General features: G+C 38.2%; 1 protein-coding gene across 1 annotated transcript in view; it reads right to left on the bottom strand.

The window, feature by feature from the left end:
- celf4 (CUGBP, Elav-like family member 4) overlaps nt 1–27,865 on the bottom strand; it is a 93,322-nt gene that overhangs the window by 7,364 nt on the left and 58,093 nt on the right. Inside the window, exons 3-11 of the mRNA XM_053478470.1 lie at nt 15,078–15,126; nt 6,277–6,405; nt 5,399–5,478; nt 5,164–5,304; nt 4,372–4,510; nt 3,756–3,908; nt 1,741–1,851; nt 703–765; nt 453–533 (exon numbers count right to left, since the gene is read on the bottom strand). Of these exons, the coding sequence (XP_053334445.1) occupies nt 453–533; nt 703–765; nt 1,741–1,851; nt 3,756–3,908; nt 4,372–4,510; nt 5,164–5,304; nt 5,399–5,478; nt 6,277–6,405; nt 15,078–15,126 (946 nt within the window). The remainder of the gene's footprint in view (nt 1–452; nt 534–702; nt 766–1,740; nt 1,852–3,755; nt 3,909–4,371; nt 4,511–5,163; nt 5,305–5,398; nt 5,479–6,276; nt 6,406–15,077; nt 15,127–27,865) is intronic.

The raw sequence follows: 27,865 nt of genomic DNA, 5'->3' as shown, positions 1-27,865 counted from the left end.
TACAGGATTTTAGTTTTTACTTCAGGCTAGAATAAATTAGGCTGGCTAAAATTACACAGAAACGGCAGCCATCATTTTTATCTAGTAAAATACTGTAGCAATGTATAAATGCTTTGATGTTGGAATAATGAGTAAGTCGCTTATCTTTCCAAATTCCCCAAAACTGTTTCTTAGCCGCTAACAGGCTGGAGTATCCTCGAGTACATTTGTTATAGGAATACTGTTACAGTGCGTGCCCCTGCTCACTCAATCTAATTACGACTTTATAAAACTGACTACCACATCTCACTGATCATCAGAGTTTGGAGGAGAAACACCATTCGATTCTAATCTGGTTCAAAGTCAGCAACAGCAAAATCACACGCCAGCAGCTAAGTAGCTCCAATGCAAGGCCAGCAGCATTCGGGTTCTTACTGTACATCGACAGAAATCTACAGGACAGGAGGTCTCACCTTCTCTCTGCTGCTGGGGGATTATAGGAGGAGGCTGAGGAAAGGCCTGGCTGATCTGTCCGTATGCAGCTGGGTAGGCTGCTGAGACACACACATATGCCGATGTGTCAGAACCTATGTTGATACACGCCATCCGTTACAAACACACCGTCACATTAACGTATACACTTCCCGCTATGGCCGGCACATATTGAGTACAGTACAAGCATGCGTGAACGGACAGAGCAGGCTCATTTGCAGAGTGACAGACCTGCATATTGCTGGACTCCCGCATACGCCTGCTGAAGAGGATCAGCTGCTGTGGGACTCTGGGCTGGAGAGAGAGAGAGAGAAGGAGGTAGTGAGAATGGTTGTACACAGGACAGGACGTAGAAGCTTTCAGGGGACCAAATTTGTGTGGACATGCAAAGTGTTGCCAGGGAAAGGTTGTAAAAGCATGCTCATGGTCTTTTTCATATCAAAATGTGTTTCATAAAGAAAGAAGATTTTTACTTCCTTGTAAACAACATCATGAACAGAGTTCAAAGCAGTGGTAGTAAATCATCAGAACCAGTCAGGAATAGCTCTTTTTTGTTAGAAAGTTGCTTAAGGGGTTTAAAAATGTTTTTTAAAAAATCACGAAATCAAGCAACAAAGTCGCGACGATGGCAACACTGCATGGAGTCTTCGAGTTCACTCCCATCCCCTCCCAACAGCTACACTCACTCCATCCCCAAATAATTAAGCTGTGGGAAGGAGCTTGAGCTCTGGCAAAGCTTCCTCGAACGTGTGCAAGAGCTGGATTGGCAGCCACACTGTGTATGGAGAACAATATACAATATCTACACCTCCACACCACACCACACATCAATCCACCCTGCGGCAATATACAGTACGCGCTGCTCTATCACTCTTCATTGAGCTTGATGCATCATGGCTGAAACGAGCTTCTAGGTAAAGCTCATTTGACCCGATTTAAAGATTTGGGAACGTGCGCCGACATACGAGATCAGGGAAGTGGCTATAAAACATGCTGATCACATCAGTTCTAGCTATTACCCCAACAAATTGAATGGTGTCAAATCCCACAATGCCTTGCATGCATGCATACTTTAAGCGGTGACGATGCAGGAATGAGCCAAATGCTATCAAATAACACTGACGCACTACAGACAGAAACGAGTGCCACAGCGACAATATACTGTACAGACACCCACAGACACAAAAGACATCACGCTACAGGACAAGACAGACAGCAATCAGAGAGAAGATCAAAAAAAAAAAAGAGAAGGCGAAGGCGTTCTGGTACCTTCAGACAGAGAGGAGAGGAAACAGCTTCCCTGTACCCCAAAACAACTCCGCTGAGCGACGCCCAAGCCGCCCTTCTCCGAGTCTTCCCTAAAAACCACCTCCTGCAACACTGAGACACAGCCAGGAAACACACGTTGGAGTTCCGACTCGTTGAGACGCAACATGCGAAACTAAAAAACTTGCTGCGGTTGTGTATAGCTCCATTAACCTGTACTTCATGTATTGATTTGGGAAAAAAACATCTCAGAATAAAGCCAAGAAGTGATGAAGAACGAAAATAAACAGTGTGTTTAATTATGCTCGCAGAAGTAAAATTAATTATCCAAAGTAAAAGTAAAAAAAAATAAAAAGCAGGAAAACTCATTATAGAAGTGGGAATCTCATTTTAAACGGAGCAAGTAGCGAGAAAAAGAAAACAAGTTTATGAAAGAGATAAATATATATTTTTTATAATTCGGTTTTCTCTCGCTATTTTTCTTTTTTTCCATCCAAGGAAAAAAAAAGTTATTGCTAGACTCAGTGTCTTTTTTTTCTTTTCTTAAAAATGTGTTTAACCGCCTGGGCAAATGTTAAAAGGCTGCTTTCACAGTAGGTATGATTGATTCGTACCCTACCCTTCACCGCTGTCCAGCTTTCACATTTCATATTAATATTGTTCCGTACCAGCATATCTATATGGAACGGCTAGCTTTCATGTTTGATTCGAGCCGTGAAAAAGTACAATTCACCTTTTCAAGTGGACACGAGCGTAGTTCGCTGATCTGTGCCTGGGCATGATATGGAGCGTTTAGATTATGCAAACCGGAATTTGTCGTCCTCGGGTTTGCACTGTGAAAGCACTCTTAATCAATTAACTATAACTGCTTAAAACATTCTTCACAATACAAATTAAGTCTGCTAGTTTCTGCATTCAGGCTTCCCATGTGAGAATAGAGTTGCTCAAATTCTTTTATAAGTTTTAACAGGTAGGTTGAAGAGTTGGTCAGGGACGGAGAAGGCTTTTGGATGTTTTAATTGCAATCGGAGGTCACGTTGCTGGGGAAAAAAGAGAGGACTTTTGGATGTTATTGTGGCTGAATTCTGGCCAACGTGATATGGTGGGTTTTGGCTTCGACGTCTCATTTTTATGAAACCATAAATATACTTAATTTAAACAATGACAGTTTTTAACCATGCATTTATTTAATCATATTTCTCTGCTATGATGTACAGTAGGGATCTAAACCCTTAATTTAACCCCTAATTGGGCAAAAAAACCACATTTGTGTCAGTAGAATGTGTCAGTAGAAAATAATTATTGTGTTTTTGAATATATTTTATGTTTAAATACTTTACTATACTATATATAAGAAAAGAAAAAAGGGAATGGAAAAAATCTTGAAATTTTAAATAGTATTTCAATGAGTACCCTATAAAACATAAAGTCTGTTTTCCCAGCACTTTCAATCTCAAGATATGGTCAGTCCAGGCGGTTTATGCCACCACAAAATGGATATTAAAATAATCAATTCAGCTTGTATTCTGATACACGTGCTCAAAATGTCCACGATCATAAATCGAAATCAATATCAACGTTTTTTTTTTTACTTTTTCAGCAGTATATTAATTCTTTGCCAATATATACAGTCAATTCCTTTCATGCTTCTTATCAATTAATAAAAATATTATCAGGTTATGATATCAAGTAATAGAAGTAATAAATTTGTTATTTGTGAATACAGTACAGTATGTTCCAAACCTTGCTGGAACATTTGGCGTTGTGAACAGAAGTATGGGATTTCCATTCATTTTCCATTCAGGCTTTATTCCAAGCAGGATATAGTGTAATTGTCTTGTATTGGTATATTGTATAACATATTCTTTCATACACACCCACAGTACAGTTAAAATATCCACTACGGTATAATTTCCTACGGCCTTAAAAAGATGTCTTGCTTTAAAAGTTTAAAAAAAACTTTTTCCTTCCTAAATAAATGTTTACATACTGTATATGAGGTGCTAAAAGTATGATACCTGGATACGGGTGGATCCCGTTGGTGAACACGGCCTCGGCAGGGGGCTGGCCGTTCGCCTGAGGAGGGGGCAGTCCTGTAAAACCGTTGACGGTGATTGGAGAGGGGATGCTGGTCACCGTGGGAGCGGTAATGCCAGGGGGCGTGCTCCCTCCTAATGATGAAAGTGAACAGGGCTGAAGGTGCAATACATTTTGTTCTACGAACAAATTCTCTTTCCTTTAAGTTTCCCAGTTCTGTGCAACTTGACTTTTAACTGATGTAGAATAATACTCATAAGTACAAGAAAGGAAAAGAAAATCACACTAATTAAACAAACTGGCAATAAAATCCTGGCAATAAGACTAGGATCGTGCACAGAGCTAGAATTACCATTTATTTCATAATTAAAAAGTCATTTTATCTTTAAAAGCTAAAGTATTTCTGGTTTATGGTAATTGGTTCATTAGGAAGCAGAAACTAATCAGGCACAAGGTATAAAAATAGTGATCTTTATTTGCGTTATAATGAACAGGGATGGAAATATGTAAATAAATAGTGTTCGTTAAATATATAATGGGTATCAGGAGAAAACAGGATGTGCTTGCTTGTGTGTGAGTGATTATGGGTGGACTCACCTGACGTGGGGGTCATGGGAGCTCCTGGGAGGCCGTTGATGGTGGCCATGTGCTGCATCTGAGCTGCTGCGAAAGCAGCCATAGGACTGAGATACGCTCCCTGGCCTACAGACGCCATCAGCGCCGCCTGCTGCTGCACCTAATGGAGAGACACAAGTAAAAAAATAATTATATATATTAACAGAGTGGTGTGATGTCAGAATTTCTAATTCCGAGAAGATTATCAGATCAATTTGTTGGGGCAGTGGTAGCTCAGAGGGTTAAGGCACTGAGTTATTGAGCAGAAGGTTGGCGGTTCAAGCACAGGATCCACCAGGTTGCCGATGTTGAGCCCTTGAGTAGGGACCTTAACTCTATTTGCTCCAGGGGTGCTGTATCATCTCAGACTATATGAAGAAAGAATTTCACAGTGCAGTAATGTATATGTGACAAATAAAGGTTTTTGTATGCATTGATATAAACTTGTGACATCTTTTGACCAATCAGATTTGAGAATTCAATGTTGATGTAATATAACATAATATAATATAATATAATATTACTTATACTATTAATCTCTCGTAATAGTAAACAGTAATATTTATAAAAACCATAACAATGACGAAATAAATGGCCAAATCCATATAATACTAAAGAATGACTAACAAATACACACACCGGACTGTGGATGGGAGTGCGTGCGTAATGAAATACACACAGATGGCTCTTGTGCATGTGAGAGAGAGAGAAGAAATGTGTGTTTGTGTATTTCTGTGTGTGTGTGTGAGAGAGAGACAGAGGGAGGGCTCTTGCCTGTGCGTATGCTCCATACGCTCCAAACTGCAGGGCCATAGGATTGAAGATGCCCATCTGACCAGCCATCTGCTGCATGCGCCGAATGGTGCGTTCTTTATCAGTGTCTGCAAACTTCACAACCAGACTGGAAGAGGCACCCTAAAACACACACACACACACACACACATAATCAGTAATATCATCCAGATGGAACGCATCCTCCATCCCCATCTGAGGTGTACTCGGTACTTACAGGCATGGTTTGGCTGCCGTGTAGCGCGCTGATGGCCGCCTGAGCTTCAGCATGAGAGGAGTACTTCACAAACGCACAGCCTGGTACCGCCAGCAAACACACAAACACACACACATGCCAGTTACTACCGACTGTTTTTTTCATGCTGTGAATATTATGAATAGAGCTGAGGCAAGGGATTTTATTTAAATGGTTTACATTAATGTTGTCTGTGACACTACTCCTCCTACTATAATAATAATAATAATAATAATAATAATAATAAGTTAACTTTTAAACTCAGAAAAGTATTACATAATTAAAGTGGAACAATCATTTTATTACATTACTCCGCATTTCTTTCAAATTTAGTCTTGGCAACCTCCATGTTACCAACACCATGCTTTTACTGAGATGCTTAAAGCCAGCCAACCACATCTTTTTAACCTACATCCTTTGGAGGAAACGCTATTCAGCCTCTTCTGCTTACATGAGCTCAAAGATGCCCATGATTCGCTAATGTCACTGTGATTGACAGGGCGAGAGAGAGTATGCTGTTCAGAGGCGATTCTAGAATCTGTTGGAGCCCTAGGCGAAAAATTGTAGGGGGCCCCTTTAACCTGCATTCATCACCATTATCTTAACATTAATAATAAATAATGTTGTCAGCCCTTGGGGGCCCCTTCTGGCTTGAGGCCCCAAGCAGTTGCCTGCTGTCAAGCTCACCCAAAGAGCACGTCTAGTTTTGCTCTCTTGGACTCCAAGTCACGGACGACTGTATGAACCTTGGAATTTGAATTTGCGATCATCACAAGTGCGTTGTTTGTTGTTTTGCCCCTCAGAAGCCCACAAACCGAGCATCTCAAAAATCTCAGAAGTAAGGAGCAATAGTATCTAACCTTTGCTGTTTCCATCAGGGCCTCGGAGGATGGTGCACTCCTCAATGCTGCCGAAGGCCTCAAACAGGCGCCGAACGTCATCCTCGCACTGCTGCTTGTTCAGCATGCCCACAAACAGCTTTCTGTCTTCTGAAAGAGAATCAGCAAAGGGCTCGCTAAGAGAAAGACTCGGGCTCTGTGCATGAAAATACAGCCGAACAACACGGTCTCCTGAATGCAAACGCTCTCCACTGGCGCCTACCATCTCAGTGGTGGAGGAGCACAAAGCTTTTAGGATAACTTTGTTCTTTTTTTTTTTGTCTTCTTCTTCTTGAAAACTTGAACAAAGCTTTAAAACTGTTGACAAAAGTTTTGGTGAGTCTTTATATGCTCTACTAAGTTACAGCTACCTTTAGTGCCACTTATTCACAATAACATACATGGAGGACGGTCCACATAGTCAAAGACTAATAACAAATCAATTAAAAATAGAATAAACATGCTATTATTTACCAAAGAAAATCATTTAATTATTGATAAGGTGAAAATGTAGCATTTGTGGAAGGAGTCTCCAGTGTTAGTGCTTCTAGATAAAGACTTCAAGACAGGGAAAGTGGTTTCTTCATTTCAGTTTCTTTGCAACATGAAAAGTTGTGTTTTTGGTCATTTTTTTGGGGTGTTTGGGAAAATATATATTTTTTACAAATAAAGTAAAAATACCCCTATATATTATGAATTCTGGGGAGAAAGTCATAATATATAGAGGTAAAGTCATAATAATGGTCTTAATATGTTGAGAAAAAGTAATATATTGTATGATAAAAGATATTTAATATCATGAAAAAATATTTTACAAACAATATCAATATACAAAGAATTAATTTTTTTACTAAAAGTTAAATATTTTGGGGGAAAAAAAATCTGCAATATTTTAAGTACAAATCTGTAAAACAATGAGAACATGGGAAAAGTATAAAAAAAGTATATTTTTAGTATACAGATTTGGTTTGTAAAATATTTAGATTTTTTGATGTTTTCTTTAAAATTAGGAACAATGAGAATTGTGGAAGTTTATTTTGATTTAAATGTACTCATTTATTCTCATTTCTGCAATATTTTCTTGAATGATCATACATTATTATTGTTTATTGTACACTGTACAAATTACAAAAATAAATACATAAATAGAACGTTTTACTTAACTATGGTCCTGGATCAATGTCATAGAAAACTGCTTATAAAGTCTAAAATAATACCTTTAAAAACAGAAAAAGAAATACTATACAAATATATTTTGATTTACAAGATTAGAAATTTATGTTAACATGCTAATAATTAATTTCTTTATTATTTTAAAAAATAATCTCTATTCCATAGGTCAAAAAAAAGAAGCCAAATCATTTGGGAACTTAGTAATAACAGCTTGCTTCTTTTTGTAAAATCTTCCCATAAATTTTGCACGAGATCAGGCTGGACCATCAAGACATCATCTTTAAAGCGTAATAATGTGCAAACTGGTGCAAAAGCTTTTTTGAATTTCATTTCCCCCGAATTACAAAGACAAGATTAATAAAAGCTCAGACAAGCTGTGACTCCTCGACGCTGCCGAGTAAATCACGCAGGCTTTTAACTCCACCGCGAGGCAGAGTAATGAAATGTGTAAGTATGAAGCAGATTCGGGGGGAAATCCTTCGACTTGTGAGCTTTATGGCTCTTTATTATTCATACTTTTATTTACACGATTATGAAGACGTTATTAAATCGCCGATCAGGAAGAAAGAGAGGGAGTGAGAGAGGGAGAGGGAGAGATGAAAGCTGTGTTGTTTTGTGCTAAATATATATTTTTTGATCCTACGGCAAATCTGAAAGTGAGGGATGAGCTGCATGGCTTTTTTCTTTTTTAATTCAGGAAGATGATGAAATTAAACACACACACACACACACACACACGCACCACGCACACTAACATCTGGTTATTTATTGATGTGTAGAGATTGTTCAAGCAAGAAAGTAAGGGTAATTAAATAAATATTGTGCAGACGTATCCTGGGTTTTAACTTTTAATTCGAGTTGATTTACAAACGAGTGTTTATTGAACGTGTGCCCTGGTGGTGTAGGGGTTAGGACTGTGGTCTCGCACTGTGTTTTTGCTTTTCTGTTCACCACGGATGTAAAGAGTGGTTATTTACAGTAAGTGACTTTTGCCTTAATGTTATTTCCAACCACTTTCCTAAGCAGTAATTTTTCTCATCAAGAACGACTTTCTGAATTCGCATTATTTCTCGAGTTTGGTGGTCTGATAGGGCAAAGTGCAAAGACAATTCATCTGTCAAGTGTTAGTAGGAAAGGATGGTCTGAGTTTGAGGGTGTTGATGTTGGAGGAGGGAGAGAGTGGTGGGAAAACGTGCATCCGTCTCCAAGTCCCCGGTGTGCTTGTGTCTCTCATTGGGAAGCCATCCATCCCGCTTAGGCCAAAACAAATCGACAAACCAATTCCTGATCAGCTAGCTGTTGTCCTCCTCCCTCCCAAGGTGGATGCACAATTGGCATCCAGTCGTACTTTATCTTTTATTAGTATTATGATTTATTTTTTATATTTACAGTTTATAGTATTCTTTTTTATTTTTTTATTTTATTTTTACAGTTGTTGGCATGCTGTTGCTTGTAAATGTCTAGACTTTTCCAGGTTTATCAGCTTTTCCATTGTCGTCCTCCTCTTACAGCTTCTTATTCTTCATGTATTAGTCTATATGTATTAATAACTGATATTTCTTACTTTAATTTTCTTGTTTTTTTCTGCCTATTTTTCTTCTTCCTTTCTTTGTCCAGGTTTCTTTCTTTCTTTTGCAATTTTCTTATTTATTCTTTTTTCCACCCATTTATTTTATCTTTTTCTTTTACTATATACATCTTTCCTGTGTTCCTTTAAACCTTTCTTTCTTCTATTTCTTCCCTACTTTCTTAAATTTTTCATTTTTTCTTTTTTTCTTTCTCTTTTTCTTTTATTTTCTATCTTCCATTTCTTTCTTTTTTTCTTCTCCATTCCTTCATTTTTTGAATTTTCCCCTTTTTTCCTTTCCTTTTTTAGCCCATTTCTTGTTTTTTTTCCTATTTCTTTCCTCCTTCACATATTTTTTTAAATATATTTTTTTCAACTAAATCAGTAAAACTGAAACTGTTTTTTTTTCTCAAACTCACCCATTCTCTTGTGCCGTGTCGTTACTCGTACATGATTGTGATCAGTGACCTTTACTGCTGGTGTTTATGAGTTTAACTTTATAAGATTACTTTATCCCACCGTCGGTGGGACTGCTTTGTGACAAGAGTTTGTAACAATTTTTTTAACCCGTGTATTCACTTTTTTCTCTCACTCTGAGTGTTTGCAGCACTTCTGGGTACATTTAAATTTACATTTATTTCTGTGGCAGACGCTTTCATCCAAGGAGACTTACAAGTGAGGCAGAACACAATCCAGGCTGTTAAGGGAGCTGACAGCAATACAAGTGCTGTGAAAATAGATTCCACCAACCAGAAACCAGACCAGGAAATTCAGAGAGAGAGAGAGAGAGCAAGAGAGAGAGCGAGAGAGAGAGAGAGAGAGAGAAATATAAGAGGAAGAACTCAGAAGAGGTACAAGTGGTGAGTTGATGCATACTACATGCTATCTCTTAGTTCTAATTAAGAAACTTTTTTTTTTCAATACGTTTTTTAAGAGATTTAACTTGGGTATTTGTACAACTTCTGTGTAATGTTTTACAAAAACAGAAATGTTTAGTTTCTTCCTAAATCTTTACTTTATTTTGGGGGTTCACTGATTGTCACCACACGCGAACTATAGCGTCTTCCTATTTATAGACTTTTAATCCTTTTCATGATTAACGTTTAGAAGTTCTCACAATAGGTTGTGAAGATATACGTCATTGTTAACAAAAATACTTGCTTCAAAATGACAAAACTTATATATTTACTGTTGTGCCCCCCAGTTACTTACAGTATTACTCTGGCAAATTGAATTGGTTGCAAGTCCAAGTTTGGGGGTTTGAATCGTGCTTCTGGTGTGTGTGGATTCCTGGATTTCCTCTGCGTTCTTTCCCCAGTTTCCTCCTACTGCCTAAAGACAAACTGACTGGCATTTTCAAAATGTCCACTTAAAAGAAAAGGTTTTGTCTGTACATTGGTCAGAATGTTTTTTTTTTATGATGACATTTTATACATTGGAGGACCAGAATCCAGCCTCAGAGAAAAAATTCTGTCTGTCTGTATGTCTGTCCAGCTGAGCTTCCCTCAAGGTGGGCGTGGCTATAAGCGTCATTTAACAGAGCCAATCAATTCACTGCTTTTGCCTCGAGGTGGGCGTGGCTATAAATTACCATCACGATTGTTTAACGTGTATGTGCATCAACAAACTTCCACAATTCTTACCAAACAAACCCGTAACACAGCAGGCCTACTCCAAAAAATGAGACATACACCATGAATGTTAACATATGTTAAATCTAAATGTTGAGTAGAAGTAAAGTTATGAGTTGTTACTGTATGGTTCAGATGCTAATCAGCTTAATTTTAAGCTTAAACCTTTTACTACTGAGCAAAGTCTTTACTCATCAACAATATACTACTATTAATGCTAATAATATATAATTATAATGGTATTAAATAACAAATATGGAAATAGGCAGTCAGACTGATTGACAAAAGTGGAAGTTATTGACTCACGTCTAAGCCAAAAATATAATTCAACAACAAAAAATACTACTAATAAATAAAAAGCGATAAAATCTTTTCTCAGTCGAGGTACTTATTCACGCTCTGCGCAGAACAGACCGTCCCGTCCTTCGGGTATAGGGTGCTATTTCTTTTGTCAAAAATGATTATTAGTTTTTGATGATTAGATGACGTATCTCAATTTATGGTTTTGAGCTGTCTTTTGTTCTTTAAGTAATGCCAGGAGTATAAAGCACTCAGGTTTCATAACATTTCCTAGATGGTTCGCTTAGTCCCTGACCTAATGAACTCGCGTGAGGGTGTGTTTATGACCGAGACACCAAAGCACTTTGTCTGGTTAACGCTGTAAAGGAAACAGAAATATGCTTAACTGTACATTCCATAGACAAAATTCCATTGCACTTATCCGTGCAAATGATATGATTTGAAGTCAAGGGTAACATTAGTTAGTCTTTTTAAATGCATAAATTGACACACGACGCCACGAGAGAGTTTTTCCGAGTTTACCAGATTTTCATGAATCGCAAATTTCCCATGAAAAAGCTCGTTCGAATGATTTAACGACTCAATCCGTTCATATCCAGGTTAATAAATGAGGCCCAGTGTGTCCATTTGCCATCTTACCCCTCTGAGAGACGTGCTTATGAGATCTACGCTACCTCTTCTACACCAGGAGCACAGAACGGACTGTTCAAATCATTCGCATTAAAACGATCATGGCGCCTCAATCCAATACGGCTTTTCATTTTATTTCTTTTCATACACCAGCTAAATGAATGATTTAAGTGCCCTTAAACTGTAGTGTTAATCAAATGCAGATTTATTTTATTCAAAAGAATATTTATACTGTATGAAGCAATGTGTGTACCTTCTCCAGCTTTCTGTCGGGTGTCATGAGTGTGCTGTTAGTAAAAACAGGCTATAAAATGCACAGGTATACAGTCAGGCAGATCATGCATGTGGTTCTCTCTTCTGTGTAAAGACATCACTGTCTTTCAGAAAACCTTCAGTATCGTCTCACACATTGCATCAATTCTCCAGCGTTACTATATGGAAGATTTATGCAATGCTTATGAATGTGTTTAAAGGCACTTTCTTAGTGTGTTTCTCTGTCACTGGCTTTACCACTGCAACTACACTTAAGCTTCTACTGTATATACAGTATGGTGGTCAAGTGACGCCTCTATTCATTCTTTATTTTTTCTTTCTTTGTCCATTTCTCTCTCTTTCTCTCTTTTTGCCAATTTTTTTAATTTCTTTCATTTTTTTCTTCCTTTCTTTTCTTCTTTGTTAATTCTTTCTTTCTTTGTCAATCTTTCTTGGTTTCATTTCTAATCCTTTTTCTTCCTTCTTTAATTCTTTCTTTAGTTGTCCATTTCTCTCTCTCTTTTTTCCTTATCAATTCTTCAATTTTTTCTTTCTTTGTTTCTTTCCTTCCTTGTCTATTCTTTCTTTCATTTCATTGTTCTTTGACAATTTGTTTCTTTCTCTCTTTCCATTTTCTTTACTTCCTTGCTTTTTTCTTTTTTTTTTCTTTAGTTTTTCCTTATTTTTTTCTTTCATGGTCAATTTCTTTTCTTTTTTCTTTCTTTCCTTTTTTTATTTTATTCTTTCTTTGTAAATTTCTTTTCCAATATTTCACTTATTTTCTTCCTTTTATTAATTTATTTTCTCTTTTTTCCCCTCGATATTTCATGCTTTCTTTTTTCTTTCTTTAAAGTAAGATAGTAGATAGTATTTTTGATTGTTATTTTTCTGTTTGTTTTTCACCCCTCTGAACTCACCCATCCTTGTTTCTGTCGTTACACTGTGCTTATAAGTTAACATTTTTTTAAACTCTGTATTCTCTCTCTCTCTCTCTCTTTCCTTCACAGTCACTCTCTCCCTTTGACTCTCTGTGTTAGTAAAAATAGTATGTCAGTCAGTCAGATCATGAATATGGTTCTCTTATCGGTGTAAAGACATGGCTGAAAAGTTTCATAAACCCTCCAATATTGTCTCACACATTCCATCAATTCTCCAGTGTTGCATTCTGAAACGCATATGGCGAATTTGTGGTCTGTTCTTTGACACCGCTACTTTTGATACTTCTGCTTTAAGAGAAGTTGAAAAATAAAAAATAAAAAACTCTGGAAACAGATATTATTTAGTACTCAATCATTCCGTGGCTTTCAGCAAAAACAAACAAACAAACAAACAAACAAAACAGACGGAGCTTTAATAAGCACAGCTGTAAAGATGCCTATAGACTATGACTGAAGATCAACCCTGTTTTTAGGATCATACTGTATTTACGATGGTGAGATTTTATTAAATGAAATGCTAATGAAATCAATAACGCAGTGTGTTTGTTTCACTGGAACTGAAATATGATATTTAAATACAGTTTTCTTTTTTTCAACTTTCGGAGGTACATACAGTACAGTAGAGAGGGCATTTTGTTAAAATTTGCAAAGTTATAATTTAATAATCACATAATATTTTATTAGCATAAAGTTATCCAGTAGATCAAATTCAGCTGTCAGCTATCATTGGTCACGGCCATGTCGCCTGCTCTGCCGTAAAGGCTTTTGCGGAAATAAAAAAATAATAATTTATAGTTCCTTAATGTAGGCAGTAATAATTAAACCTTTGTTGTGGTATTAGTTGTTGAATCTAGATTTCAGAATCTAAATTCGGACGAATAAGCAATAAGGTTTTAAACACACCAAAAAATTATTCATGTATCAACAATTTAAAATAAAAGGCAAAATTTCCTCTTAGATAAAATAATAAGCTTGCAGATAAAAAAAATACAGCAATATCAATATATAATGGCTACACGAAGACAAAACCATTTTATTTTTATGTGCAGCAGCAAAGAAAAAGAATTTTCAGCAGAGTTTTTCTCCACATGCTAAAAGTTCTTTTTAATTTTAATGTCAAAATATATATTTTTATTAAAAACCAGTGATCTGTGCTCGGTCTGAGTTCTGACTTATTTGCAAGCTGCCTCAAGCAAAAGCATCTGCCAAATAAATGAATAAATGAAATGAACAGAGTTGGCGAGAAATAAAATACAAATACTTTGCTACTGTACTTGAATATTTCGCTTTTTACTTCTACTTACTGCATTTTTTATGTTAAACCTGTACTTTTACTCCCTACACTTTAAATAGACACTTGTTACTTTTGTGCTGACAAACACATAAAAGTTTGTTGATTTTCTAATCTGAACATAAGCGTTTGTGCTGTCAATCACATTATACCATGACTGACCTCAGGTTCACCTCACGCAGGAAGGACAGGAACGGCACAATTCCAGCAGTCAAAGTTTACAGAAATTATTGGCAGCTCATTGTTATTAGTTTGGTTAGTGCACTAAAGTGATTGACGGGTACCGGGCAGTGGATCCCACCCACTCTGTCTCTGGGCTGCGGATACTTGTGTCTCAAGCAGCGATCAACAGTAGCTAACCCGCTAACATACTGTGAAGTCTTACGAGTGTGGTTTGTGTTTCATGCCAAAAAGAATGTCATTTTTTGTACCAAGCTCATAATTATAATGTTTTGGTGTGGTTTTTTTTACCTTATAGTATTCTATTTGCCTGCAGTTTGCCCATGTTTAATTGCGTAGATTACTTGGATAGCAATGGTTTCAACTAGCTAAGCTACCTAAGTAATGCTTATTAATAAACACTAATGTCAAATCGTTTCCATAGTAATCTCCGGTAGACGTTCATATTCATGTTATGTAACAGCATCAACTTTAATCATGTTAAAAATACTAAATCAATAACATGGTCTGAGTCAGTTTCCTTTTGAAGTACTTGTACTTTTGTACTTAAAGTACAGTTTAGAGCATGCACTTAGTGCTTCGACTTGAGTGGAACTTCTACTTGTAGTAGTGTACATTTTTGGGCCAGTACTTGTACTTTTACTTTAGTTTGTGTACTTCTGCCAACTCTGGAAATAAATAAAATTTGATCTATCGAAAGTAAAATGAAACAGACATGTTTTTCTGTAACGAGGACAAAAAACAAAACGAAAAAAACAAATATGTGATACAGGTGTAGACAAAAAGACAAGAAAGAGAGAAAGAAAAAAGAGAATCGCTACCTCCTCTGCTCTCGCTGTCGGCAGGTTTCACCTGGATCGGCCTGTTCATCTGTGGAGCGAGAGACGGATGGACGCAGAAGGAGAGGAAAGACAGGGCGGGGAGGTGTGAGAGAGAGAGAGAAAGAGAGAGAGAGAGAGAAAGAACCAGATGTTAGATTTGAAAGTGAATATAAAGGGACAGGTGCAGCATTCATACACATTTCATACAGTTCAGATATATCTCAGTGATGATGTCTCAGCTGAGTGTGTGTATGTGGGTGTAAGCAGGGATTTAGAGAGTTAGAAATAAAAGAGAATGACAGAGGGTGGTTATGCCATATGTCAAATATGTACACACAGGCATGTGTGTGTGAGTGTCAATGGGCAGCCTGGTTTGTGTATGTGTGTGTGTGTGTGTGTGTGGGTGTGTGTGTGTGGGTGTGTGCTGAGTTTAATTTCCAGTCTGAGAGCAGCGCCATGTGAAAGCCTCGCGTCATTTAAAAGCGTTTCATTTTTCTGCCGTCAATCGTGGCAGGTTCCCAACCAGCTCCACCTCAATAATACATGCACACCACTGAGCGGTCGGCACCAATCAATTTTTAATAATGCCAATCGCCACTCTGCCAGAAGGGAGGGGCGCAGAGACTGGAGGAGGGCAGAAGGAGAGGAACTTGGCTCCGTTACTGAACCCTGGAAGCGCAGGAGGAGAATAACAGACGCTAAAAGGAATGAGAGAGAGAGAGGGAGGGCTATTACAAAGGAAAGAAAGGAGAGGAGAGATAAGTGAAAGAGACTGCATGTCTTCATGATTAAAAATACACAAGGTCTAAGTGTGCGTTTGGTGCATTATGGGATATTAATATCGGAGAAAATTTACAACACAATCTAATATTACGCATATTAGCAATAAGAATCATTTTAATAGCGTCTTAGCCAGTTTTCCTGGCAATGTGTTAGAAAACATGTAACAAGTTGTTATGTTGAAATTCGGACTTTTCATCCTAATCTAACTTGGTGGGAGTGGTCTATTCTAGGATGACTTCGCCCATTCACACATGATCCTACTACTGTTTAATGCATTTCAAATATTTTGGCTTATATTGAAAATACAATATTTTTCATATTTGTGCAAAAACTTGGTTCAAATTTGTTAGAATTTAAAATAATGTTTGTAAACTACACAGATTAAACCAGGATGTAACTCAGGATGTGTCAGGTAACATATCTTACTTTTGCTGTCCAACCTCTCGATTCTAATTGGTCAGAAGATGTTAATGAATTTTCTATAACAGCAGCTCCTGCAGCTACCAGGTATATAAAATTATTTCAATATTGTATTAGACAATGGAATGAGTTTCCAGTGTCTGGAAGATAAGACAATCCTTAGGGCATCACACCACCACATCTTTGATTATTTGATCATCTTATACCACAAAATCCTTACCACGATCAAAAATGTGGTTTATAATTCATCTACAATGTACCATAAAGTAAACACTAAAAACGATTATTCTACAGTGCAATAAAACAAACCCCAGTCAGACTAAACAAAGGCCATGACCACAGGGGTGCTTCCACTTAGGTCCAGTAGACATGAAAATGTCCCTCAATGGGAGCTGAATTAAGAAACAGACCTGTGGCCTTACATAAAGTTCACTTGTTTTTAGTCACACACACACACACACACACACACACACAAACACATGCCCACACACACAGTCTGTTTTCTTTTCCTCCTTCAGCTCCATTTATTTTTGCCCTTAAAGCCTGGCAAACAAATTTAATGCATTTTGATGCATTATTTATTTTTCTGTGCCTGCTGATAGCACAAGAGAAAACGAGGGGAAGGCGGGAGATGGAAAGAGATATAGTGAAAGAAAAGGGAGGAAGAGACAGGATTAAAGAATGGTTGATTGCAACAGAAACTGGGGAGCAGACCAAGGTCATGCACACCAATTCCATCATCAAACCACCCAGATCTCCCACTAGCCTAAACCAATGTCCTACAAATTCACCCCCATCTCCCACAAGGCCACCCTCATCTACCATAAACCTACTCCCATCAACAACGAACTCTCTCCCAATACCTCCATCCCCATCTGCACCAAACCCTCTCCCACCTCCCCCAAAACTTACCTCATCTTCCACAAACCCTCTCCTAAACCTACCCCCATCTTCAACAAACCCTCTCCAATTTCTAACAAAACCACCTCCACCGAACCCTCTCCCATCCCCAACAAACCCACCCCAATCTTTACCAAACTCTCTGCCATCTTCATCAACACTTATCCCTTCTTTACCACCCCCATCTTCAAGAAATTCACCATCATCCCCACCAACCCCCACCCCCATCCCAGCAAACCCTCCCCCATCTCCACCAAACCCTCTCCCATCCCTACCACCCTGCCTCAGGAGGTCATTCCTCACATGCATTATAATGCCTGACTGGTACAAATGGTCTTTTTCCTTGATCATATTTGTAGTCCTCACACACACGAATGTGTGCACATACATACATACATACATACATACATACATACATACATACACAAACCCACATACGTGCTCCCAGAAGACCCATCATTCACACCTTGAATTTAATGCGAATGTGTTTTTCCCAGCTGGAAGTTATTTAAGATAAATGTGACAAAAACAATGGAATCATCAGTCAGTAAAACAAGACAATGGTCTCTCTAATCTAAATCTAAATTAAAATTGAGGAACTGCTGTTTGATGAGATACTCCTAAACATCGGGCTGGACCGTTTGAACAAATGTCCTAACAAAATCCACACTTTTTTTTTTCGATTTAAAGCAATTACTTTCACTTTATTCCTGTCATAATGCCACAGATTTCACTGATTTGACTATCACTATTACTAATAATAATAATATGATTTGTGGACACATTTTACTACAAAAAAATAATTTTAGCTACTAAACCTAGCTTGCTAGTTAGCTTCTGTTAATGATGAACAAAATTCTCAACATTGAATTCGGCGTTGTCCACCTTTAGCTAGTTCAGTTAGAGTTAGCTAGCTAACACATCTTTGCTGGTGTTAGAAAACTAATTGTTGTGGTATTTTTTCTGACGTGTTTAAGTATTATTGTTATTAAATATTAAAAATGCCTCCTACTCCTGTTTATGTGTAGCAAAACTGACTAGCAGCTACCACTAGCCAGCCAGCTAATAGATACAGTGGTAGCTTAAAATATGAATTAAATCCGTTCCAGCCACCCAAAAATATTACCAATATTAGTGATGTAAACACTATTGGCATATTTTTTGCATATAAAAACAATCAAAATGTTTAGAGAAGACTTTTTATTTTAAATGAAGTAAAATATTAAATAAACAGACATTAAACCTCATTTAAACTTAATTTATGATTTCTCTTGACACCAGCTGTTTTAAAAGCGAAACTGAAAACGGCTCCATTTTCTTTTTGCTATCGAACTTGCTAACTTTCATGGGGCCGATGGTGCTACAGTATGTCTTCACTAAATCTTGCACAAAATTACCCCTACAAAAAAAGAAATCGCTTTGCTTTTTACTAACGCAAACAAGTTTCGACCGGCTCTTGGACATTCGCACAACTTCGATTCGGCTCTGATTATTCGCCTGTATGCCAAAAATGCTTCGTATCCCGAGGCGAATTCCAGTTCTTAAGGTGAAAATTCTTAAGGCGGGGCGTTCATATGCCGAGTTCATACACCACTGTTTATGGGATGCGTATTGTTTATTACAAAAACAATAAAACGATTCAAATGACATGTTTAAGGCTTTCCATATCACTTATGTCTCACTATTGTCCTAACATCGCAAGCTCACAGCAGGAGGAAAATAAAAAGGTAATCTGCTGTACAGTAATTGCTGTCTGTTTGAAACCTCATTCTAGTACTCACAGCAAGATGGCAGCATTGAGCAAGAAAGCCCACAACATAACATAAAGTCTCTTCGATTTTAATGTGAAAAAAAAAAAATCCTTCCTGTGCCTTGATTTTACACAAAGAAACATCAGGAAACATGAGGGAAGACAAAGGATTACACACAAATACTTGGGTATAAACTCGAATGCACAGGCACACGCATGCACACACACACACACAGAAAGTATTTCTACAAGCAAGACAGAAATATCATTATAATGCACAATAGTGCAAGCATTTCCACACACACACAGAGAGCACACACAGCATTACTCCATTCTGTCCACCCGCAGGGAGGCCTTGCCTTGCCGTAAGGATCTCTGAGAGCTTTATGGATTATGGAAACGAGCATGCAGTGCAGAAGAACATAGGTTCCACTTTTTCTCTTTTCTCTTCTGCCTGTCATAGACCTGCTGCTTGACTTCTGTCTCGTCCGCAGCTGAATCTGTGTTTCACACATCCACCTTTTGGCATCTTTTTCATTAAGCAGGAGGACATTTCCACGGTGTCTGGGGAATCACTTCGTTCTGTTTTCTCCGATTATTTCTACAAAACTAGAGCTATTGTCATACCATATATGATTCTAGTTAAATGTTTACGAACAATGAGATCACTGCGAACGATGGCTGTGGATGGATAGTTCTTCCTTGGACACTCTTAGGACTGTGACAGCTATGACACAGATTGCACTCGAGTCTCCGTCGTTAAACAGTAAATACAATAGACTTGAAGTTAAAACTAATGAATACAGAAATGCTCTGATGCTCATTACACCATCCAGTGGCACCCAGATGGGAGGACTGCTTCCTTTTAAAGTCTGCTTCTTCTTAAGGTTTCTTTCTCATGTTGTCTCAGGGAGTTTTACCTTGATGTCGCCTCTTCCTTGCTCATTAGAGCCCTATGTCTATGTTTTGGTATTTTGGTTTCAATTACCTCATTTGCAATAGTCTAAAATTAGCAATATGTGTAAGGCAAGCAAGACATGTTTATCTAGATATCATTATATCAGTGAAGGGAAGAAATATCTTCTTATTAAAATCGTTCTTATTAGGCACTTGCAGAACATCACATAGTTATGGTTTATAGTCAAAACTACAGTAGCATCAAGTCTCTCATACTGTATGTAAGTTGAATGACACTTACATATTCACATTTAGGTTTTATTTATGAATTTTGTTACAGTATGTATTTTACATAACAAAGTACACTTGCACATTCACATTGTCTGATACAGGCTGATTTATGAACTTTTATGAGCTGATTTATTGTGCCAATAAACTTAAAAAGAGTATAAGGAAATCAATCTTCGCACTATGCTAAATATTATAGATTTTTTTTTTTTTATCTTTGTACACAATATCATGTCCCTAGGGTGAAAGCAGCCTAATTAAAATAAAGTACCCTGGTCAGTTGAATGCAACCTCAGGTCTGTATCAACTTCTATCACCTAAATCCAGCTCTAAATCCTGCGTTCTTACCTTTCATTCATCTCATTGTTGATCTTGTATCAAGATGGCCATATAATCTCAGCAGCAGATTTACACGCCCTTAATTTCCTCCTATTTATTTGCTAAAAATAGTTCATTACTAAGGACAGATGTTTCATACTTGCTTGGCAAAATCTAATTTAGTATCTGTCTCTTAAACAGCTAATCCTACTACGCATTTTTTCATCCAATTCTTTCTTTCTTTATTCCCAGGCTGACAAATTGAGAAGGGAAAACCATTGAGAAAGGATCTGCTTGTACTGTACTTTGTGCTTTTTGAGACAGAGTGCATTGTGAGTCAGGACAACATGGCCAGGAAAACAAATACTAAATAAAAAAACGTAAAAATAAATTATGAATTTGCTGGTGACTGCTTCGTTAGTTTTCTCTCTCCTGGACATATACGAACAGGCTCCCCGGAACAATCATTACTATAATATAATAAATGAGTTAAGGCCTGGCACATTCATTCCATAATTCAAGTTCACACAAACGCATTGCGTTTCGCTTTATAATGCAGACAAAATTGATATCTAATGCAAAATGGTACAGAAAGTTATACTCAGTTTCCAGTTCAGTTGAAACCGGTTTTCTGCTCCATTCCATCCAGTGTGTACAGATGTCAGCTAAAATTTGGATTTAGCTGATTTTTTAAATCGCTACTGAGCTTGTAAGGTGTCCCCATTTCAAAATCCCTTTCCGTTTTTTACAGAAGCGGATCCTAAGATAATTCCTTAACCTGTCAGTGACCTGTGGTTCATTGTATCCTCTTCCCGAATGACATGCGCTACGCAGTCTAAAACTCTTACAATCCCCACTTCTCCCTGCTACCTATCTTCACCCACCGGCGAATCCGTTCTGCACCTTGACGGCGTCCAAAGGGTTCAATTAGAGGATCAGGAACTGTGAAATATTACATGCGTTCGGAAGCAGCACCATAAATTGTGCCGAACCAAAACGAGACAACTTTACTAGAGTGAGTGAGAATGAGAGAACTTCTCCCAGGGCTTCAGAGAACGTGACCTTGTTTTGCATTGAAGCCTCAGGGTAACAGCTGCACTCTAAAACACCCGCCTCATTATTCAGCGTGAACGGTATGACAATATCACAGCTATAAAGAATACTGCACGGCATTCCAATACAGTGAATTACCGACTGGCAGATGAGTTTTCAGTCACGACTCACGATGCCTGTGTCTGGCTGCTGACTTTACTACGACGCTCAGGAGGAAAATGCACGAACGCGACCCTTAATTTAGTCGTAACCTGCCGAGTTATAGATCACAAGCCTGGAAACGCCGTTGCTTATTTAAAAAACAAAAACGAAGTCTGCAAAATGCACGAAACAAGAATGAAACAATGCCGAGATATTAGTGTGCGAGATTAACTTATTAAACCTGAACTAATCTATTATAAAATCAGGTTATGCATCTCCTGTCAATCGCAACAGGATTACACATATGAAAGCAATAAACAGCTCCAATAAGCTGCCTCTGGTGATTACAACAAGAGCAGTAAAAAGACAAGAATGATCTGACAACAGAGAATAGAATAAAAAAGAAGCAAAGAGGGAAATGACAGGAGGAGGGAATTGTGAGGAATATATATCGGCATTCACCGATCGGTCACAACATTACAATGCAAAACATTATGTCAATATGGTGTAGGTACACCTTGTGGCACTGGGCAGCTCTGGAAAGCATTGACTTTTTTATGTGGGGGCGGGTCAGACGGGCTGGACAGTGCTCCCCAGGGGCGTGAATACGCCTTTGGGTGCTCATGATCCTGTGACCAGTTCACTGGTATATAATTGATAATCAATGCTAATGTTTTGTATCGTCAACCTTATGCCTAATCGATGTATCTTCTTATTGCTTCTTTGAATTTCTTCTTTCCAACCCAGCTTCCTATCTTCCTTTCTTCCTGACCGTCTGAAAGAACTTTCATCTACTTCCCAGGATGTTCTTCTGATGAGCATCTCTCTGACTGAACTTTATCCCTTCAAACAGAACCTACTGTACTGTACTTCCAACCAAACGTCCTTTTTAACAAAGTTCGAATGACCTCTACGTTTTTGACCAAGACCTTCCTAATTTCCACCTAAACTTTCTCCTTACTAAGTTTACCTCCAACTAGCTTTTTTCCTGCCTAATTTCCAGTTCCCATATATAATGTCCTATGTTTTTTCATAGGGATTGTTTTTCGCCGGTAAGCGCTTTGCCTGTACTGCAGACGATATCCCAGTTACTTTACTCCAGATCCTGTGATCTCGCTGTTCCTCTTTTACTCCCCACCTCAAGAGTAAAGATCCAGCAGAATTCTGAATTACAGAGTGACAGAAGAGATTTCATCCACAACACTATGATTTGCTGCGGACACATGAATCCTTGTGTCCTATGCAAACAACCTGTAATTTGATGATATCCATCTTCATTCCCTCCCTTTCTTCTTCACACTAAAAAAAGAATCCCATAAATTTGGTTACATTCTTCCTTTCCTTCATCCTTCCTTCCACCATTTTAGTTCTTCCTTCTTTCCTTTTTTTATTTCCATGAAAAACCCTCGATTTTCCCTTCTTTCTTCCAGTCCAACCAACCGCAATTTACTTACAACATATGCTTCTTTCTTTACCTCCTTCCAGTCTTTATTCAGTGAAAACAACCTCAATTTCCTTTGTTCATTTGTCCCTTCCTTCCTCCCTCCCTCGCTCCCTCCCAAGTTAAGCAATCTGAATGTTGCCTTCTCATCTAGAACAGCAACTTTGATTTGGCTATTTCTCCTTCCTACCTTCCTTCCTTGTTTCATTCCTCCCTTCCATCTATCTCTTTATTCCAATGACAGCAACCCCAGTTCCCATCTTTCAATTCTTAATTCACCCTAATTTGGTTCCTTACTTCTTTCTTTCCATCCATCCATCTGACCATCCATCCTTCCTTTCAACAAAAGCAACCCCACTTATATCCTTAATCCCCCTTTCCGTTCCTTTTTTCATTCATCCGTTCTTCTTTTTTACCCTCAATTTGATTACTTCCTTCTTCTTCTCCTTTTTCCTTTCCATTCTTCTATCTTTGTCTTGAAACAAACCGCACTTCTGACATATTGTTTCTTATCTTTTCTCATGTAAACAATCCCTGTTTGGTTCCACCTTTTCTTCCTTCCAGTGAATACAATTTGGTTGTATTCTTTCTTCCCTCCTCCTTTCGTCTTTTTTTCTTTCATTCTCCTTCTTTCTTTCTGTTTGTCAGCTTATTTTGCAGTCTGTTGTTTCTTGGCCATAAATCCTGCATTCTCACCCAGAAGTAGGCATAAATCACACTGCAGCACAGACCTGCCTTCACTGTATTTGCTTTTACTTATCTAATGAATAAAAAATGAAAAAACAAGCCCAAAACAGGGGAGTCTCTCTCTCCCTCTCTCTCTCTCTCTCTCTCTGCCTATTTGATTCCCCCCACAATACCCTGGCATGAAAGTAGAGGCTCTAAGTGCACTTGTGTAATTGGTGGAAGATTATTTATGAGTTTTACAGTGGTGCTTTCATTTGTTGCCCCTATTTACGCATGACTGGAGGGGCAATCAGGGCTCGAGCAGCATTCTGCTTGCGATTTGGGTGCACGGACCTGACCTTGTGCTGCTCTTCTCACAGAGTCAGAAGAGGTGAATGAGTGAGAGGTGGAGGGAGACAGAAACGTATCTCTTTCTTCCTAGGGGAGGGCTGAGGAGAATGTGAGAGAGATGCGGATATTCTTAGACATACATGAGACTGAACCTAACGTACACCACCAGATGGATGAAGCATGGGAAGAGAGTGACTTTCAAGATCCTAACAGATTATAAAGACAATGTATTCTTTCTGCTGATTTATGATGGGGGAATAGACCATAAACAATCATATTCTGCTGTAATAACTAGAGAAGTAAAAAATACAACCAAACATCACTCGTCTTATCTTCTATACCGCTTTATCCTGCATTCAGGGTCGCAGGGACCTAGAGCCTATCTCAGGAGACTTATACCCCTATCTCACGCGGTTTGACTCACGGTGAGATGCGGAGTTCCGCTGGCGTTCGTGAAGTTCTGTAAGGACCGCAAGCTTCCGCGAGGGCATGTTTAATTAAACATGTTTAATTTTTTCGCGCGGAAAGATGGAAACGTACTCACAGCAGCAAAAACTCGCGGTGAATCATGATGAACCATACTTATGGCCACCGCGGAGGTGAGATAGGGGTATTAGGGCACAAGGCCGGGTACACCCTGGACAGGGTGCCAATCCATAAACCAAACATCAATTAAAGACAAATATGGACGTATAAACGGACGCACAATTTTCTTAGCCACATCAGTTAGTTTTTCCTTTGTTAAGGACCACTAGGGTCACAATTTCTTTTTTACACTTTTTATTTTGACTGGTCATAAATGCTGTCAAAATTTTGTCTTGGGGTTAGGTCAGGTTGAAAAGAAAATGGCCTGATACTTAGCCAGGATGCAAAATATTTTCTTGTAGATGTGAACTGTCCTCCTGTGGAAAAACAAATCTTCAGACCAAGGCGAGGCCTAAATAATGAGCACATCAAGTATAGACTCTAGGCAGCATTGGGGCCTGATGGTTAACATTGCTGTCTCGCACCACCAGGGTTGGCGGTTTGAATCTTGCCTCTTGCATGGTCTTCGCATGATTTGGTAGGCTTCTTGCTAGTTTTCTCCCACAGTCCGAAGACATGTGGTGTAGGCTAGACTGGTGTTTCCTAGTGAACGTTGGCACCCCATCCAGGTTGTGACCGGAGTTGCTTGGAATATAAAAATATATTACATTTTTATGGTATTTGGCAGATGCCCTTATCCCAGCTTCCCCAGACCTACTGTAGACAATGTATGTATGAATATACACACTTGTGGTCTGCCTAGCTAGCTCGCATTTGTAATAACTATTAGTTTATTGAATGTGCTTGAATTTTCATATTTAGTATTTTACCTATAATCCAATGTACTGGTACAGAAATAAGCAAAAACAAGCAGTTCTGTTGCATAGCACTAAATATTATGGAAAAATACTCTGCAAAACAACTGAACAACTATATAACCTGCACCAAAGTTGTTTACTTGCTCACAACATGTCCAGAAGTGTTCAATTTCTCTTTTACTCCAGCAATTTAGTCAGTTATATTGTTGTATGATATGGCTCTTTTGTCCTCTTCTACATGAACGTTTAAACCTAGACATATTCATATGCCATGACAGCCATGCTGATATTCAGCACAACGGCACAACAACCTTGAGTGTGATATTGCTTTCATACAACAGGATTGTAGAATATCTGAGATGCGAAGTGATACGTATAGTTAAAATTCCTAGTGCCGTTACTGTATATTATCATCACTTGTGAAAGGAATGCTTCTAGTTCAATCAGATTACTTCAGGTTAGAATGAACTGTTATATAATGATCAATGAATAATTATTAATTGATTAACTGCCGCTACGGATTTATCCATTGCTGTGGCTCTGACCGTACTCTTTGAAGAAATGTTTGCAAGAAACATAGCAATTAAATGTTACTTGTAATTATCAGAATTTGCAGTTGTAAAATCTAGTGCAGCTAAGTGCATTTCTAAAAGGAGCTTTCCTGATATTGGCTCTACTGCAAACCTTGCTCTAGGGTATTAAATTTCCATTTTGAGTTGAAACAAACTTCCCGCCTGTGCGAATTTATGCTATTTGCGTCAACCCCTGACAGCATAACTGATTTTTCTGATGCTGGCTGCCCCTTTTATACCTCTCATCATAAATCTACAAAAAAAAAAAAACAGGCCACAGATAGCTTTGGTCAAATTTTTCAACAAAGATGAACTCCTTTTACTGTTACAACGAGGAACTAGCATGTTTTAAAAGAAGCACATCACACACAGTTCCACATACACACACATCGTCATCATCATCATCCTCGCTGCCAGCTTTCCTCCCTTATCCCATCATCAGCCATCAGCAGTCTGCCTGATTAAATATAGAACAAACACACACACATACACACTCACATGCACACAGAGGCAATGAGAGGAAAAAAAAAAACAGCTGATACCACTAAGAGCTTCCTTCTGCTCCTGCTGAAGCTGGACTAGGGAGAATCGAAGCTAATTTGGTGAGTGGTTTCGTGAACACAGACCTCGCATGCTCGCAATGATCGATCATCGAGCTCGCATTGTTGTCGAGTTGCTAAGTGTGTTACGTTGCTAACGGTTCACAACAGCTACCTGCCTATCATTCTTCTCACTCGTCTAATGGCTACCAATCACTCCGAGATTACGGTGGACATTTCGAGAAATTGCTGCCTGATGAAAAAAAAAAATTCTATTTGTGCTGCAGCGATTAGTCCATGTCAAAACACACACATACAAAAAAAATGATTGATGAGAATTTTCAGAATCACTGCATCATTCATCGAAAGGAAGACAAAATGCGCTTTTAGGGCGAATGACAGTTTTCAGAGGACGAAGTGACTTATATGTATAATTAGTAAAATGGCAATCTCAATGACAGGGCAATTTTGGGAACCGTGACTGAAAGATAAGCAGCCACAATGATCTATGTTTCTGGTCACATTATCGAGTTTGATTTGCGACCTTGCGAGGTGTGTATTATAAAAAAAATAATAAAATAAAATAAACCGTAAATTAAAAAGACATTACTTAATCTGTAGGTACTGTAGGTACAGGCGGTGTTAGGACGGTTGGAATATCTCCGTCTTTCTCATGGGGTTTCCATGTACCAGCCCCAAAGACGTTGGGTTCTGGTGAGCCCAATCGGAGCAGCCTAAAAGAACAACTGTACAGTATGTAGACAGAATGTTAAACAACACAATGTATAATATAAAAGACCATAACCAAAATGTATTACTTGATCACAGCCAGTTAGTATGGATTTCAAAACCATTTTAAAAACTATGAGCTAGCTGGCATCGCTAAAAAGTGATAGTTTACGGAATATGCTTAAAGAGAGGTTCGCAATTTTAAAATACATGAGCAAACTACACACTTCTAATACCTAGCACAATATGTTATAAACAAAAAAAAAAAATCAATGAACAAGTTGTATTACCTACCCGGAGTACTAATACGTCCCAAAGTGTTCTATTTCTCTTTACCCCCGCAATTTAGTCAATTATTATGTTGTACAAGGGGCGTTAAGTTATGAGAGTAAAAACCTCTGTTATTTCTCTAGACACACTAATGCAATTATTCCAGCAATTTACTACTTGGATACCATCAAGGTAAAAAAAAATTCTCACTACTGCCTGTTTCACGTCTGAAACGATGGCCTCCCAGGAACTCCTTTAATGGCCCAAAGTACACTATGACAGTGAAAAGGACAGTATGAGACATGTGGCACTAACTCCTAGCTGAGT

Source organism: Clarias gariepinus, chromosome 19, assembly GCF_024256425.1.
Source record: "Clarias gariepinus isolate MV-2021 ecotype Netherlands chromosome 19, CGAR_prim_01v2, whole genome shotgun sequence".
Classification (NCBI taxonomy): domain Eukaryota; kingdom Metazoa; phylum Chordata; class Actinopteri; order Siluriformes; family Clariidae; genus Clarias; species Clarias gariepinus.
Note: the sequence above shows the minus strand (reverse complement) of the source record. Positions and strands in the feature narration are given on the sequence as shown.